General features: G+C 37.1%; 1 protein-coding gene across 1 annotated transcript; it reads right to left on the reverse strand.

Annotated features, from left to right (window-relative positions):
- Positions 1-2,025: 2,025 nt before the first annotated feature.
- Positions 2,026-14,440, reverse strand: timm8a (translocase of inner mitochondrial membrane 8 homolog A (yeast)). The gene is made up of 2 exons (XM_053506253.1): positions 14,309-14,440; positions 2,026-3,502 (listed from the first exon to the last, which is right to left on the reverse strand). Exons 1-2 carry the CDS (start codon positions 14,417-14,419, stop codon positions 3,341-3,343), a joined length of 273 nt encoding a protein of 90 aa, XP_053362228.1. The 5' UTR covers positions 14,420-14,440; the 3' UTR covers positions 2,026-3,340.
- Positions 14,441-17,992: the final 3,552 nt, after the last annotated feature.

The raw sequence follows: 17,992 nt of genomic DNA on the forward strand, positions 1-17,992 counted from the left end.
CAGATTCAGATTGTCTGTTTTCTGATTAGCTCCCCATCCTCCGCTTCTGGTTTGAATTAGCGGCTGAAAGCTGCATCATTGCGTGCGTTAGTTTGTATCGCTATTATTTTATTTTCATTCACATGAGGTAAATTTTATGGCTTTTGTTAGGTAATTTGTAATTAAGTACATACTAAAGTACATTACATAAAGCTATAGAATGTATTGTCTAATGTGTTATTGCTAAATCTTATGTACTTTGCTTGTTGTATAATGCTCAGTAGCTCTCGGCTTGTTTTCAGTCACTGTGTAACAGCAAGAATCAACACACCAGGTTTAAACTAATACTGTACTTGTATACTCTAATACTAATGTCTGTCTGTGTTCAGACAACAGTTTAAATTTAAGTTTTTGTGTTTGTAAACATGTATTGTTGAACACAAACCATAGTAGTGCTTTTTTGTAAACAAATGCAAATTAAATCTGTTGAACTCATGAATAAAATCTGCCTAATAATTACTGATGTAATGCTTTTCGAAAACATGTTATAGTGTAGAAAATGCATTTAGCATTTGTAAATTATCCTGAACATATTGTTTATGTACTGTTAATACATTTGCAATTCTGTAGTATAGAAAGTTGTATGTACTGTATGATACAATAAAGTATATTTGTATTAAAAAGTATATTTTTTATCAAAAATTATATTTGCACACAAAAGTATACTTAATACACTTAAAATTTTGCTTTTGTACAATTTAATTACAACTTAAATAATACAGTACTTAGTACAAAATTAGTTGTTCCAAAATAGCAAACTTTAAGTATACTAATCATTAGTCTGCTGCAAGTATACTTAAATATGCTTGGATTTAATATACTAAGAATACTTTTTTTTCACTTGGGAAAGCAGCCCAGGAGAAGATGAAGACAGTGCTTGGAATTCTTTATGTCTACTGGTTGAGAAACATGATGGGTCTTTTTTCGTTTTTGTACAGATTTTCCTAAGCCTGATTGCTATCCGCTCCCACGGCTAGATGATTGTATTGACCAGGTTGGTTCTGCGTCTTTTGTTACCAAGTTAGATCTTTTGAAGAGCTACTGGCAGGTTCCGAGCCTGGGAGATCACTGCATTTGTGACACCAGATCACTTTTGTCAGTATAAAGTTATGGCCTTTGGGGTGAGAAATGCACCAGCCACTTTCCAACATTTAGTGAACAGGGTGCTGGAAGGAGTTCAGGATGTGAGGCTTACCTTGATGATTTGGTTGTCTATAATTCTTACTGGTCTCAACATTTGGCTTAGCTTGAGGATGTGTTTAAACCATTAAAGGCTGCAAATCTGACCTTGAACCTCTCCAAGTGTGAGTTTGGAGGGGCCATGGTTACTTATTTGGGCAAAGTTGTTGGCCAGGGATATGCATCACCAGTTGGAGCGAAAGTAGAGGCTATTGTAAATTTTCCAGTGCCATTTTTAAGGAGGGAATTAGGAAGGTTTTTGGGCATGGCAGAATATTATAGGAGTTTTTGCAGGAACTTTGCTACAGTTGCTGCACCTTTGACAAACTTGCTTATTTCCAAGGTTCTTTTTGTTTAGACAGTTATGTCAGGTTGAGTAGTTCTGTTCTCGTTGCTCCTGATTTTAGCAGGCCCTTTATGCTGTGGACACTAGTGATTTTGGGGTGGGCGCTGTACTGCTTCAAGATGATTCAATAGGGCTTGATCCTGTATGCTACTCTTTACAGAAGTTTGATGTCCATCAGAAGGATTATTCAACCACTGAGAAGGAAGCTTTGGCTCTTATTTTAGCTCTGAATTATTTTAATGTGTATTTTGCATGCTGTGCTTCACTTATTGTGTATACAGATCATAATCTTTTAACTTTTCTCCACAGCATGAAAAATTCCAACCAACAGCTAATGCGGTGGAGTTTGTCCTTCCCCTGGATATGGTAACGTTTAAGATCATACCCCTGCAAAAACAATGTTTTGGCAGATGCCTGTACTGTAAATATAAGTGTTGTAGGTTTAAGTATAAGTGCATTAGGTTTTTTCATAGCAACTATTTAAGGGTGGGAGTGTTATGTGGGTGTAATCTGATTTAGTTTTTTAATCTCCGGAGGAATGACCTGCAATCAGCTGTTGATTGATGGCACCTGAAAGGGAGCCATTTTAAATCCCAGGACTGGCTCTTACTCTCTGGCTGTGCTACTAGCTTGGCAGCAGTGTTTTTTCTCTCTAGTGTTGATCTTTTTTATTTTTGACAATTTAAGTTAATAAATTATATTTGATTGGCAAACCCATGTTTTGTCCCTGATGTTGCTTCCCTGAGCCAGGGTTGTAACTGTCAACTGTGGGACCTTATATAGGCAGGAGTGTGCTTTTCCAAATCATGTCCAATCAACTGAATTTACCACAGGTGGACTCCAGTTAAGGTGCATAAACATCTCAAGGATGATCAGGGGAAACAGGATGCACCTGAGCTCAATTTTGTAAAGGCTGTGAATATTTATGTACATGTGCATTTTATGCATATATAATTATTTTTATATACATTAGCAAAAATCTCAAGTAATTTTTTTTTATGTTGTCATTATGGGGTGTTGATTTTTTTTTTTTAATCCATTTTAAAATAAGGCAGTGACATAAAATTGTGAAAAAGTGATACGCTGTGAATACTTTCCAATTGCACTGTATGTATTTAACAACAAAAAAAGTAGTAATAGCACACCATACTTTTCAGTCCCAACTAAATAATTGCAAGTACAATAACAATAGTAGAGAGAGTACTCCTACTAATAATGTATGTGGGAAGTAAACTGATGCAAGATGTTTTTAGAAACAAATTATCCAGCTGCCATACCTAAAACTTGCTATATTAGAAATAGGAGTTTGTTTTAGATGAGGTTTCATTGTTCCTTGTTTTTTTTTTTTTTTTACATATTCAATCAATATGTTTTAAAATACTCTGCCTGGCCAAAAAAGTTGGATAAAATTATTGGGCTGCATCAAGCAAAAAAAAAAATAATAATAATACTACATAGATTTAATCTTATTGTAACTGCGGTAAGAACCTCTAAACACATTATTCAAACCTGAAAGCATCATGCAGTGCGCCCACTGTACGAGCCTCTGGAAGCCGCATTATGGTCTGGGGTTGCTTCAGATGGTCAGGTCTAGGCCCAGCAACGTTCTGTGCAATTTTTTGGCCAAGCAGTGTATTGTGTTAAACAATAAACATGCACTTTAAAAGAATAAAAAATAGTTTATTTCACATTTAATTTTTTTATTTTATTTCATTTATATACAGTTATTTCACAAGTGTGGTAACAGATAATGTCTGTTCTGGTGTCAGGTTCCAGCTAGTCTGTTATGGTCTCTGAGAAGGAGTCTCTTGTCTTCTGAGTTTGTTCAAGTCTGTTGAGGATGAACTGGCTTGTGTCAATAAAGCGTTCAACACAACTTATAAAACACACCTCTGCCCTTGAGTCAAGCTTTGGACCAGGCTTATCCATGCACTTTTCCTATACAAAAAACACATAAAATCAGGCAGATTAAACTCTGTACATTGTAGTTAGATAGAACAAAATTACAGTATGTTCAAACTGTTGATGAAGCAATTAGGAAAAAGAACCTATAAGATTATTCACATCAGAATATTAAAACAGAGATCAAATTGAATTTTCCCATAATGAAAACTCAAATTATTTGTTCCATAGCTCCCAAAAATAAATACATAAAAATAATTAACATGAAATATAAAGTAAAAATAAACCAATTAAAAAGTGCACTTTATCTTGAAAAATAAAAGTAAAAATAAATAGATAAGTGTTTCCGTTTGGGCGTAGGCACTGTGTATGTGAAGCTAAAGGAGCCCCTCCCCTCTTCCCCTTCTCGTTTTACAGTTACCCTTCCTCCACTCTTTTCACACATGCGCACGCACACAACGGAAACACTGTTTTACAGAAAAATAAACAAGAAATCTCTTTAATGACACTCGATTGAGCGACACACTAACGGAATCACACTTTACCTTTTAAAAGAATTGCGACTGAGCAGTGTTTCTGTGTGGAGCAGAGAAAAAGAGAGAAAGTGTGTTTGTGTCTCTCTGAAGGCGAAAGTTGGAGGGGTCTGTGTGGTTTGGTGTCCAATGTATTTATTTTTTGGAGCTATGGAACAAATAATTTGAGTTTCCATTATTTCTTATGGGAAAATTCAATTTGGTTTACAAGTGTTTTGAAACACGAGCCAGCTTGCGGAACGAATTATGCTTGTAATCCAAGGCACACACAGACACAAAGAGCAGACTGATACAGAGAGAGAAATTGGACCTTTAACCTCTCAATGAGACTTGCTTTTGCTTTACACGCAAAGATTGCGCCCACAGTTCCGCAGCGCAAGAGAGAGAAAACCCGTTGGCTCAGTTGTGATGACGCTCAGCATTAAAACAAGAAGCGTGTGCATGATACATGATACTCGTTAAACCAAGACTTGTTCATTTTCCAAAATTTAATTTAATAAATTTTCCAAAATTCACACTCGCAAACCGCGTTACTCTCGCAATCCGAGGTTTCACTGTACTGTGTATATGTTTTTAAAATTGCTAACAGAATCACAGTCAGTAGGGTCTCAAATGTAGGATGGATCACAGAAAAAAATATACTGTGGGCTGTATACTGTAATGTTGAGGAATATGCAAATAACACTGGACAGTGACTGCCTATTAACTTCTTTCAACTAAATTCTGACAAGACAATAATAGTTGTACTAGGACAATAGGCAGCTACAGTAAAAAGTAAGGTTTCTCATTACAGAGTAGCCATTTTAGTTACATTACAGCGCCTTGCAAAAGTATTCATATTAATTGAACTTTTCCTCAAAAAGTAAAAAGAAAGCTGGGGGGGAGGGGGGATATTTGGAAGTGATATTTGTGCACAGAATACATTAAAGCTAAAACATACACAGGTACTTGGGGAAAATAAGTGGATTGATTAGTTAGTTAGTTAATAAATCATACAATGAAATAGTTGTAAAATAGACCAATATTTAACTGTGCACATGGATGTATGTCACAAAAAATGCATAAAAATTAACTATTTCATGCATGCAATAGCATTTTAAGTGTGCAACGTAGTAAGATGTGGCTTTAATGTTTTTCCTCCATCTATGACTGCTTCATAGGGTAAACAAGGCTTTCAGAATTTCAAGATTAACCTATGATATTGTCTTTTAAATATGAACTTATAACTGAAACAGTGAAGCTGTAATTATTACTTTATAAACTAAATGTTTTTAATTCTAGAGCAAAATATAAAGAGTACTGCACATAGTAATGGCTTAAATAATGTTGGTCTCTTCGTCTATTGCAATTAGTCAAAGTTGCAGTTGTGAAACCCTCCATAGCATTTTAGCTTTCCAGTAAGTTATGACATTGTCAATGAAGGCGGAATAAAACATTACAAAGTACTTAATCCAAAGTCAAATTTGTGTCAAGTTTGACTTTGGATTAAGAAGCTATTTCTGAGCTGCATACTGAGCAACAGCAATGTCTGGAGGCTCTCCTCTATGTACAGACTGGAGATTAACAAATACTTTAGAGCATGGTTCACCACCTTGGATGCAGCAACTACATGTTACAACAGCCTGTCTAAAATGAGACATTAGAAAAAGCCAAAGGCCTGCACTGAGCTCCTTTAGCGAAAGGTGGCATTGTGGGACTCAGTGGCCAGTTTGTCTACTACCACTGTCATGGAATGCCCAGATTAATCAACGTTAACTAAAACCAAAAATTATGTTAATCAATAAGTTGATGATGTTATCGTGCTTGTATTCTGCTTAGGTGTGGGTCTCACTTACCTCACTCTTGTGGCCCTTTAGGATCTCGATGGATCCCCTTTCCTACCACTTGACCACACCTCTTCACCACAGACTTAATCTCAATTTTCTTAAAATTTCAACTTAATTCCCATAATTGTCATCTGCTATTTTTACGCTTTAATTAATAAGTTATATTTTTGCTGCTTCTTTGTGTTTACTTTGTCTTATATGTTGCTTCATCAGAAAAATGTATTTAAATAATTTCTATTGAAAAGATGTAAAGACGTATTCATTTTTATTATCTTGATTTAAAAGCTGAGAGCGAAATGAGAGCTACGGAGTTGCCATTGCCCCTAGCTGCAAACCTGGAGGCAGTTCAACCATTAACAAATCAGGGGAAGGGAGCTCCTCATCTCTTTCTCTCCTTCACTCTTCTCCCACCCATACCAGATTTTTAGATATAAAAATCTGGTATGGTATTCTTAAGATTAATTCCTTTGACCAGATTTTTTTCCTTGCCCTTTCCTTATAGATCCATCTACCATCTCTCCATTTTTTATTCATTTTTGTTCCCTCTCTCCAAGACCAAGACCACATCACAAAAGCATAGTATGTATGCGTTTGCCTATATGGATGACTAGAACCTATAGTAATGACTGGAAACAGCAGCTACATCATCCAAGAAGGAGTTCCTAAAACTCTAAAACAGGCATTAAGGACAAAATCAAAGAATTACAAATTTGGAAGGTGGAAGTTTGGTATCGTTCAAAACCTATAAGGCAAATAAAAGATTAAAAATACATTGGTGTAAAAAAGTGTTTGCTCCCTTACCATTATTTTAATGTTTCAGATCATCAAACAAATTTAAATATTAAATATATGTTATCAAAGATAACAAGTAAACACATTATGCATTTTAATTGAAGTTTTTTTATTATTAAGGGACAACAAAATCCAAAACTACAAAGCACTGTGTGAAAAAGTGTTTGCCCCCTAAACAGATTAAATAAAGACCGGGAAGGACCATAAGTATGTAACAGATGTACATAAAGTGAGTCTGCAAGTTAATGCAAGTAGCCGTAGTGTGCATTATATACACTATAATAAATAGTTTAAATAGCAAGTAGCAGTATTGTGCAGTAGGATGCAAGGAGTTTTTAAGGAGAATGGTGGTGCCTTTACACAATATACAGTACCAGCTATATTGGGTAAAGAACAGACAAAAGATGACTAGACAAAAATCCAAATTGTGCCACATCCAGGATTGACCTTTTTTCAGGTCAGTTGTATAACAGGTGATGTCGGGACTGTCTGCCATTTTACACAACAATGATTTGAGCATGTGCAGTTATCGGCAGAAAAAAGGTAGCATTTTAATAATTTTTCAATATTTGAATTATTAAATTCCTATTAGCCCACAAAAATGAGTTCATGGAATAAGACAAAAAGGTACATGTACATGTATGAGACCTGTCACGTTGCAGTGACACAATAATAATAATATCAACTAGGAAAGGCATGCACTTTGTATCTACCAAAGTCATTTTGATAGGAAATCACTCCACAAATTTGTAAAAAAAAATTATAATTCTTGTACTGGCTGGCTGCACCATCTGAGAAGTAATGCACATGATTTAAATTTGGTAGAAGAACTTTCAGTGGATTCATGAGAACCTTAATAAACTAGTGAACAACAATAGCATTGTGTTCCCTTTTATTACTGACAACACAAAAACTTTTGCAACTTAGTGAACCATCGTTTTCACTACCATCCCTATAGTAAACCACGAAGGGATGCAGAATCACCTGGGATGTATCCCAATGAAAACCTTGAACAGCATCCTGACAAATAAAAAATAACATTCGGCAAAATCCATGAGGATAACAGCCTCCTTTCCAATGGGAAGTTTCTCTTTCAGTTCTTTCAAATAAGCAGCTTGGGCCTTGGCTGTATAGTGATGAGCTGTGCAGGGGTCACATTTTTCACAAAGTCTCATAATGAAATCCACTGCTTGAACTGAACAGTGTCATCTGGGTCCAAATCAGCATTTTCAAATATACCATCAAGATTAGGGCTGGGCCAGATTATACCTTCCACGCAGTGTTGCCAACTTAGAGACTTTGTCGCTATATTTAGCGACTTTTCAAATCCCTCTAGCGACAATTTTTTTAAAAAGCGACTAACGACAAATCTGGCGACTTTTTCTTGTGTTACTGGAGACTTTTGGAGACTCTGATGTGTCTGTACTGACTCTTCTCAACTTGCCACAGCAGCTGTCGCCGCCGGCCCCTCCCCCGTCCCAAAGCACTCACAGACAGGCCTGTCCTCTCGCAGGAGTCCCCCCCTATGGCAAGCCGTTTTAACATTTAATGGCAAGTCTGGATATGTATTACAGATATCCGTAATTCAGTTCTTCCTAGGCAAAATGAAAATTTCAGATATCCACAATAGCATTCCTTCTATCAACAACGACCATTCCAGATATCCACAACGTCGTTCTTCCTAGGACGAATGACGTCACTTTTACCATTCATGTCTATGGAGCTTTCCTTAACAGATATCTTTAACTCAGTTGTAGATATTCACATTGTGAAATGTGGATATCTACAAGTAAATTATGACTATCCATAATTCCTGTTAGAGATATCTACAATTTAATTCTGACTAGTCACAATTCCAATTCAAGATATCATCAACTCCCCTCAATTAAAGATATTTATAATGTCCTTTTTAGATATCTTAAAATCTACTTTAACTAGTCAAAACTGGATTATAGATATCTTGAACTGGTATTGTCACTAGTCAGAATGAAATTGTAGATATCTTTAACAGGAATTGTGAATAGACATAATTTAGAATCAGATATCTGTTATCAAATTTTAGATATCTTTAAATGAATTTTGATTAGAGATATCTCAAATGAGAGATATCTTTAACTTTCATTCTGCCTAGTCAAATTGTAATTACAGATATCTTGAATATAGAGCTTTGACTAGGCAAAATAACGTTGCAGATATCTGTAATTGTGTCACAAGTTACGGCAAATAGGAGGACGGGACGGGTTTGATATTGACGGGAGCGGCTTACTGTTTAAATACGACGTAAATTTTTCCCACAACTAAGCTCTTGTTCCCCACAGATTTCTTGATTGTATATGAGTTCTATGGCATGGCATTTTTTAATTATTTTGTCTACAACAGCGACCGCCATTTCTTCTGCTAACTGTTCAAATAATTTGTCTGCTGGGCAAATATCCAATGTGAAGTCTTTCACGAGCAACGTCGGACACAAGAATGCTGACGTTTACGATATCTTTAACTTTAATTCTGCCTAGGCAAAACTCAGTTATAGATATCTGTTATTGTAATTTAGAATGTCTGACAAGTCGAATATCAGTTTCAGTGGCGTCATTGCAGATATCCATAATTCAGTTTTGACTCTTAAAAACTTAATTGCAGATATCCCTAACTTTCATTGTGACTATCCAAACCTGAATTACAGATATCTCTAACTGTCATTTTGACTTGTCAGAATGCAATTACAACTTCAAAAATATGTTGTTGATATCTGTAAGGTTTATTCCGGATAGTAAAATTTTGCCATTAAATGTTAAAACGGCTTGCCATAACCCAACCCCCCCAAGCTGCAGTTACAGCAGGAGATGCTCACTCCTACGAGTCTCGACTGCAAATGAATTGCCCATGCGCGAATCCGCCGTTAAGTGATCCCGCCCTGGCTTGTAATAAAAATATCCTGTTCCGATGCATATTAAAAAATGTTCTTTGTCTAAAATAAATTGCTGCACAAGAATAAATCGCTGCATTTGACTCAAACAGCCTCATTACTTACCTCATCCACTGTGTTTGTGCTTCTCTGTGACTTTAGCATAAACATATAGCTCGCTAGTTCATCATGTCTCAGTCAAAACTATACTCTCAGAAATTCAGAAAGGAGTGGGAATCAAATCCTGAATTTAACGGATGGTTGAAGCCTTTTATTAGAGATAATACACAGGCATACTCCCTGTATTGCAAGACTGATTTTTATGCCAAACTTTGCGATATAAAAAAAACACATGTCAACTCAGAAACATACACAAAAGGCAAAGACTTACAATAGTTTCACACAAAACAAACTGCCATTTATGGTAAAAAAAAAAATAAATAATGACTCTTCAAAAAAAGCTAAAGCCACCATGGCATTAGTTATCGCTGAACACTGTTCTATGCTGGCATGTGATCACATTGGAGAAGCAGGTAAAGCAGCTTTTTCACACTGTGAAAAAGCGTGCATTATGCAAATTACGTGATGACGTCATCTAGCGACTTCTAGCGACTTCTACGACAGCCAATAGCTACTTTCCTTACTGACGAGTTGGCAACACTGCTTCCACGGTAATACCGGTACAATGTTAGGCAATGATAAGAAAATTAAATATTGCGATAGAATATGGGTAAAACACACATGTGCAGTGCCTTTGTTTCCAAACGCTTATGACGGAAAAAGCATGGCGGCGGCGGAGAATAAGAAGGGCGAAAGCGGGTTGTTGAATGAAACAGATAAACCAGAATTGGTTTGTAAAAATTGTGCAACTTCAGTGGTGTGGAATTTGCATTTGCATTGTTAAAATGTTATATAGCTTTAATGCACATACAAACAGCTGCTTTGTCTCGTGTCAATCATATCGTCAGTTATATCATTATCGCAAATTTTCAAATATATATGGTGCTAAATATTTTTGGCCATATTGCCCTGCCCTAATCAAGATAATCAGATAGTTTTGATTTAGGGGGGCACTGCTCACACCTGTGCAACATATAGTTACAAGAATCCAAAGAACCGACAAGCTTTGCCATCAAGTCTTTGTAATCAGATTGTGATTAAGATAACAAACTACATTGGAAAGCTTCAGTTAATAAATTAACATAAATGAAACACACTCACATGCTTTTGTTTTTCTGCACTTAATAAGCACCAAGAAAAAGATGATGCAATCACCAAGTTTCTTGAGTGTGAGGTCACTCATGGAGTTGGTTGGAGGTAATTCAACTTTCTGATCAGTATGAACCTGAATGGTTCAGTTACAGGATACTGTTTGACAGTGATACATGTATCTTACATGTACCACCATAAAATGACACATTTACTGGTAGATAAGGCCTATTGTGTAGATCCATGTACATTCTCTGTATATAAAATGTGTATCAAATCGTAAAACATTTGCAAAACCTGGACAATTGATTTTTAATGATTTCTATAAAACAGGGCATAACACACCCCTGGTTTTTATTTATTTTCAAGATAAGGTGATGTGAAGTAACCCCTATTTTTTTGAGTAACATACATACATGCAGACCTTGGGTTCTGGGGGGGTCGAAGAGGGGTACCCCCAAAAAATGGTTTTTCAGAAATATCTTCATAACCACAGCAGATAGCCAAATTCCGATTGCAGAATCTGAATCTACATAAAAACTTACATAAATATACATAGTTTCATTCCCATATGACATATAGCAAGTGAGTTATCAAGGAAAAAAGGACTTCGAAAAAGGGGCGTGGCATGTCTTAAAGCACTTTGAGGCCAAAAATTAAGATGGCTGCCATTTTTTAACGAGTGGGAGTTGGGACAAAAAAATTGGTGGTTTTTATTTTCATGGCAATATCAACAATTGGTGAAAAAAATCAGCAAAATCTGTGATCATGTGGTGAAACCCTCTGGTTGATTTGAGATGGAATCACCCTACTGTATGTACAGTAGTTACCAAAACTAGTAGATCTATTTTTTATGGCAGACTCTGCTGTCCTTTTAGATGATGCAGGGCACTCTTTCTTTCCTAAGTTAGGGACCAAGCACTATAGGGTGCGCAGAACCCTCTTGTTTTCCTAAGGATTTTTTCCCCTCACCTTTTCAGGCTTTTGAGGGGGGGTCTTAACATGCTCAAAAACTCTTGAAAATTGACAGACAAGTATCTCCTGCCATTGACAGACAAGAATCCGCTGCCATTAGGATTAAGATTGCCACCAGAAAGTCACGTGGCGAGATTTTGCTGCATAGCTCATACACACTTATGTGTGAGCTATAAATGTGTACCACGAAACTCGAGTTCATTGAGCCGAACAACTTTTGCCTGTCTTGGGCTCAACTCAACAGAGAGTCAGTTATTTTGGGTTGTTTGCCAAAACACACCCGATGGATTTTGATATACTTCTCCTAGGAAATTTAAACAATTGCCAGCAAACCGAGCCAATGTGATCTAAAGACATTGAGGATGCAAAATTTTAGAGGGATTTTTCATACCGTAAATGGGTTAGCCGTGATAATGCCTTAAACTTATGCTGAAAAGTGAATAACAACTTTCTGTAGGACATTAAATTGAGTGACACATTCAGGGACATCACTGTGATACTTTTTTTTTTTTCATCTGTGGCCTTTTGTTCACACGTACAAATCACACATGTTAACATTCACACACACACATCCCTCACACACACACACACACACACTAATAAGTCACGTCTCACAGACATCACACACACATACTAACACACACAATGTTAACCCACATGCACAAACACGGACAAACAAGTCAAGTCTCACACACGCATTACAAGCAAATGCAAAATTGTAAAGGGATTTCTGATATCTCAAACAGGTCAGCTGTGACGATGCCTTAAACTTACATTACAAATGTTAACACTCACACACCTTCTCTCTCTCTCACGCATACAGAAACACACATACACACTAAAGTCATGTCTCACACACACATCAAAAATGTTAATACAGAACACAGACACACACTACACACACACTAACACATTTACTCGTCACACAAACACACAGACATTTAATCATTACACAAACACCTCTGGCTCTCTCTCACACGGACACACTAACCCTCACATGTCACATGTCTCTCTCACACACACACACAACAAATATTTAGGGCCTAATCTGACATTATCCCTATAAAGTGTGTGAAGTGTGCAAGTTGTGAGGTGCACCTGGGCGCCAATGGCTTTTTATAAGTCTTAACAAACTCGAATAACACACAGGTTGTGCGGTGTGCCCAGGTGGCAATGGCACTACACGTTACGCACTTGTTTTCCTAAGGATTTTTTAAAAATTCCAACGCTTTTTTTTTTTTTTTACATACTTAAAAACTCTTGAAAATTTACAGAAAAGTTGGAATCTGCTGCTATTAGAATACCTGAAAGTCACGTGGCCTGGGGCCCTCAGGAGCCCTCACATGAGATTTTGCTGCATAGCTCATACACACTTGCACATATTCACAAGAAACACATTTACAGCTCATTGAGCCGAACAACTTTTGCATGTCATGGGCTCAACTCAACAGGAGGCTAGGGTTGGGTACCGAAAACCTATATAACCGGTATGTACCGGACCGGTACGCGAATTCTAGTAATTTCATGAAATTTATATGATCGCCACCAAATCGAGCCAATGTGATCTAAAGACATTGAGAATGCAAAATCGTAGAGGTATTTTTGTATATTTCAAACAGGTCAGCCGTGATAATGCCTTAAACTTATTTCATGCGTGTGAATGTTAAGATTTGTGATGTGTGTGTGTGTTTGTTCGTGTGAAAGTGTTAGCATTTGTGATGTGTACTGTATGTGTGTAGAATAGGCCACAGATGCTATGAACACTATGATGTTACTCAACATGTCACTGATGGTGTCACTGATTATAATATCACTCAATATATTGCCACACAAAGTTATTAACCACTCGGCATACGTTTAAGGCATCGTCACGGCTGACCTGTTTGAAATAACAAAAATCCCTCTACAATTTGCATTTGCGTGTGAGACGTGACTTCGTAGTGTGTATACATATATATACATTATACATTCACATTATTTATTATGAAACTAATTTGTGGTACTGACCATGTTAACCCTTGTTCAAAATATGTCTGTCTGAATGGATGTTGTCATTAAATTGAGACAAACTAGTTATTGAAAATAATGAAAGTGTTTGTACTAAATTAGAAAAGAATGAAAAAAAGAAGCATTTTCAGAAATTATCTTTGTACTTATATTTTCAACATTTGCATTAAGACATCATTATATTAAAATGTTTTTTTTAAGGATTTGCTCAGGAACTGTAACACAATGTATAAAATTTGGTATTGTACTGAAAATTCTTGAACAATTCCCAGCACTGATATATAAAATTCAAACCAAGTCATTTTAATAGGTACAATTTTTAGGTTTGAGAAGATTACGCATTTCCAGTTAAGGTCCAACTCGATTTTATTGAGTCTGACACATATGGTTTAGCCATATAAGCAAGATAAAGTCTAGATGCTGTAAATAGCACAGCACTTGCCTCTTTTTAAAACAGCTCGTACTTACTTCGCAAGCTACCTCTTTTTTTTTTTTTTACCTAAACCCAGTTCGTTGGATTAACTTAATTATTTTATGAGATTAGTTTATACAATTTAAGTAATTTCATGCTAATATGCTAATACACGTCTTTCCTTACCCAACAGACTTCTGTCATTTGGTGAACCAGCTGTTGAAACCTTTGCTTTTGAGACTCGATTTCAACAAACTGCTGAAGCTGAGAGTCCGTCCGCACACCTTCACTATCCATTACATTCGCGTATGTCAAATATATAAGTTACTGAAAGATAGCACCTTAATGCTCGTGATCCTGCCCTTGAAGTATGAGCTTAACCTGGGTGCGTTACAAACGGCCTGAAGTACCCTGCAAAGTATAGTTCATAGGGTGTTCAGCCATGTTAAGTGTGGTTCCAAACGAGCGGAAATGTTTAGTTTAAAGGGAACTGCGAACGGTGTAGGGGACGAGTGAACATCAGGTAAAGGGAACACTTTACCGGTAAAGGGAAAATGTAGTCACTGCGTCTCGCTGCAGCGTGAAAAAAAAAGCAGTTAGAAAAAGAATTCATTTATTATTATAATTATCATCGAGGACGGTAACATATTAAAAGGACACATTTAAATTTTAATTTAACCAAGAAATCCTTAGTGCTATATAGGTAAGAAATCTGTAAAAAAAAATAATAATAATAATAAATACAGCTCCGTAAATATTTAATCAATAATATATTTACAAGTTATACACGTTTCTATAGTATGTTTTATAATGCTATCAGTTTTTGTTTCAATGAATATTCAATATTTAATGTCCGTAGTTAAAAATTTCCACAGTAGCAGCGACATGTATCCGAGGTGCTTGTGTTATCATGGTAACGCACGGAGAAAGTGACGTCTGTGCTGGTAACTTCGCAGGGTGTTCCGAATTGTGGGATTTTGTCGAGGGAAGTTCCCTTCATCAACATTCACTGCAAACGAAACAGGGAGTAGGGAGTACCCTGTAAAGTACACTTCGGATTGGACTCCACCCTTAAGTGGACGGAAAAAATTCTTCTTGAGCCTTATGATGGTTGGCAAACAACAATGAGTGCATCACGCCATCTATTGGTAGGGAGTGTTAACGGGATACACTAGGAAACAGCCAAAGCATACTCGTGTGCTTGCAGCCAGACTAATGACTAGTAGGGCTGGACTGGGATCAAAAAACAGCCCTGGCATATTGGCCATAGCGGCCCACAATGATTATTTAAACAATATGCTGAGGCATATGAACACGTCAAAGGATATATGCGCTCACTGTTTTGTTTCAAACATTAAACCACAGTAACCTGCATGGAAGCGAATAACCTTGGTAAAAAAAATATTCTTAATTATTATTATTGTTATTATACAGTGTTTTTTTTTTTTAGCAATTCTCTCTCTCTCCCTCACACACACACGTACGTACGTGAGTGACCTCCAACCTAGCAAGAATGAAGTTCTGCACAAAACGCAGTCTACTATTAAATGTTTTTTTTTTAAGTCTGACTATAATAATTTGAGCATTTGTTCAAATTATTTGAGCATATTTGACCTGAAATCAATATGGCACACTAACATCATCAGTATACAAACCAAAATCTTCCTTTTTCATGCCATCATTGTCTGAACTGCAATCCATGCTCGCAAGGACATAGAAGGTGACAAAAAACATCAAATTCAAATTTCATTTGTCACATACACAGTCATACACAGTACGATATGCAGTGAAATGCTTATACAACCGCTCGTGACCCTTAAACTCTAAATTATGAATAGAAATATATTTTAAAAAATATAGAAATTTATGGAATGGAAATGAATAAAATATAGAGGAGAAGATAAGAAGAACAGAATATTAAATATAAAATATGGGATATGGTCAAAAATAATAATAGCTGTACAAAATATACACAGGGATGACTGTACAAATATGCAAAATATGGTAATGTGCAAAAGTGTGAAAAATCAAATGGATATAAATGTCCAGAAAGTATGCAGAAATGAAAGATTTTTATTTCAGAATCATCCACCGGATAAATGCCTTCCAGCGATGATGGCTGCATCCATATTGAGACTGCGTCAGGAGAAGACACAGCCAGGGATAAGAATGTCAGGGCGCCCAAAGATCACATGGGAAAAAGACCTAAAAGACATCAACCTGTTGTGGGACGAAGCTGAAATCTCCATTACTGATTGCATACGATAGAGAACACCTCCTCAGAGCCTCAGAGTCCTTCAAGTGCTTTTTGGCAAACTTCAGACGGGCTCCTTTACTAAGGAGTGGCTTCCGTCTGGCCACTCTACCATATAGGCCTGATTGGTAGATTGCTGCAGAGATGGTTGTCCTTCTGGAAGGCTTTCCTCTCTCCACAGACGACCTCTGGAGCTCTGACAGAGTGACCATCGGGTTCTTAGTCACCTCCCTGACCAAGGCCCTTCTTCCCCCGATCGCTCAGTTTAGATGGCCGGCCATTTTTAGGAAGCGTCCTGGTGGTTTTAAACCTCCTACACTTACTGATGATGGAGGCCACTGTGCTCATTGGGACCTTCAAAGCAGCAGAATTTTTTCTGTAACCTTCCCCAGATTTGTGCCTTGAGACAATCCTGTCTGGGAGGTCTACAGACAATTCCTTTGACTTCATGCTTGATTTGTGCTCTGACAAGAATTGTCAACTGTGGGACCTTATATAGACAGGTGTGTGCTTTTCCAAATCATGTCCAATCAACTGAATTTACCACAGAACTTCAATTAAGCTGCAAAAACATCTCAAGGATGGTCAGAGAAAACAGGATATATATATATATATATATATATATATATATGTGTGTGTGTGTGCGTTCCTAATAATCCTTTAGGTGAGTGTATATACACTCACCTAAAGGATTATTAGGAACACCATACTGATATGGTGTTTGACCCCCAATTCTACATGGCATTGATTCAACAAGGTGCTAAAAGCATTCTTTAGAAATGTTGGCCCATATTGATAGGATAGCATCTTGCAGTAATGGAGATTTGTGGGATGCAAATCCAGGGCACGAAGCTCCCGTTCCACCACATCCCAAAGATGCTCCATTGGGTTGAGATCTGGTGGCTGTGGGGGCCATTTTAATACAGTGAACTCATTGTCATATTCAAGAAACCAATTTGAAATGATTTGAGCTTTGTGACACGGGGGAGTTATCCTGCTGGAAGTAGCCATCAGAGAATGGGTACATGGACATGGTCAGAAACAATGCTTAGGTAGCCTGTGCCATTTAAACAATGCCCAATTGGCACTAAGGGGCCTAAAGTGTGCCAAGAAAACATCCCCCACACCATTACCCCACCACCACCACCAGCCTGCACATGGGTAACAAGGCATGATGGATCCATATTCTCATTCTGTTTACGCCTCTGACTCTAACGTTTGAATGTATCAACAGAAATTGAGACTCATCAGTCTTCAACTGTCCAATTTTGGTGAGCGTGTGCAAATTGTAGCCTCTTTTTTCTATTTGTAGTGGAGATGAGTGGTACCCGGTGGGGTCTTCTGCTGTTGTAGCTGTTGTAGTATTTTCACGCACAAGTATTTCTAGGGTTTACAAAGAATGGTGTGAAAAGGGAAAAACATCCAGTATGTGGCAGTCCTGTGGGCGAAAATGCCTTGTTGATGCTAGAGGTCAGAGGAGAATGGGCCGACTGATTCAAGCTGATAGAAGAGCAACTTTAACTGAAATAACCACTCGTTACAACCGAGGTATGCAGCAAAGCATTTGTGAAGCCACAACACGCACAACCTTGAGGCGGATCGGCTATAATTGCGCA

The sequence above is a fragment of the Clarias gariepinus genome, chromosome 10 (assembly GCF_024256425.1).
Source record: "Clarias gariepinus isolate MV-2021 ecotype Netherlands chromosome 10, CGAR_prim_01v2, whole genome shotgun sequence".
Lineage (NCBI taxonomy): Eukaryota > Metazoa > Chordata > Actinopteri > Siluriformes > Clariidae > Clarias > Clarias gariepinus.

Bases quoted from the DNA above. Each gene is read 5' to 3' on its own strand.
- timm8a (XM_053506253.1), bottom strand. From the start codon at position 14,419: ATGGATAGTGAAGGTGTGCGGACGGACTCTCAGCTTCAGCAGTTTGTT. The intron at 3,503-14,308 runs GTAAGGAAAGAC...TTTTTTGTATAG, and splicing joins AAATGACAGAAGTCTGTTGG to GAAAAGTGCATGGATAAGCC.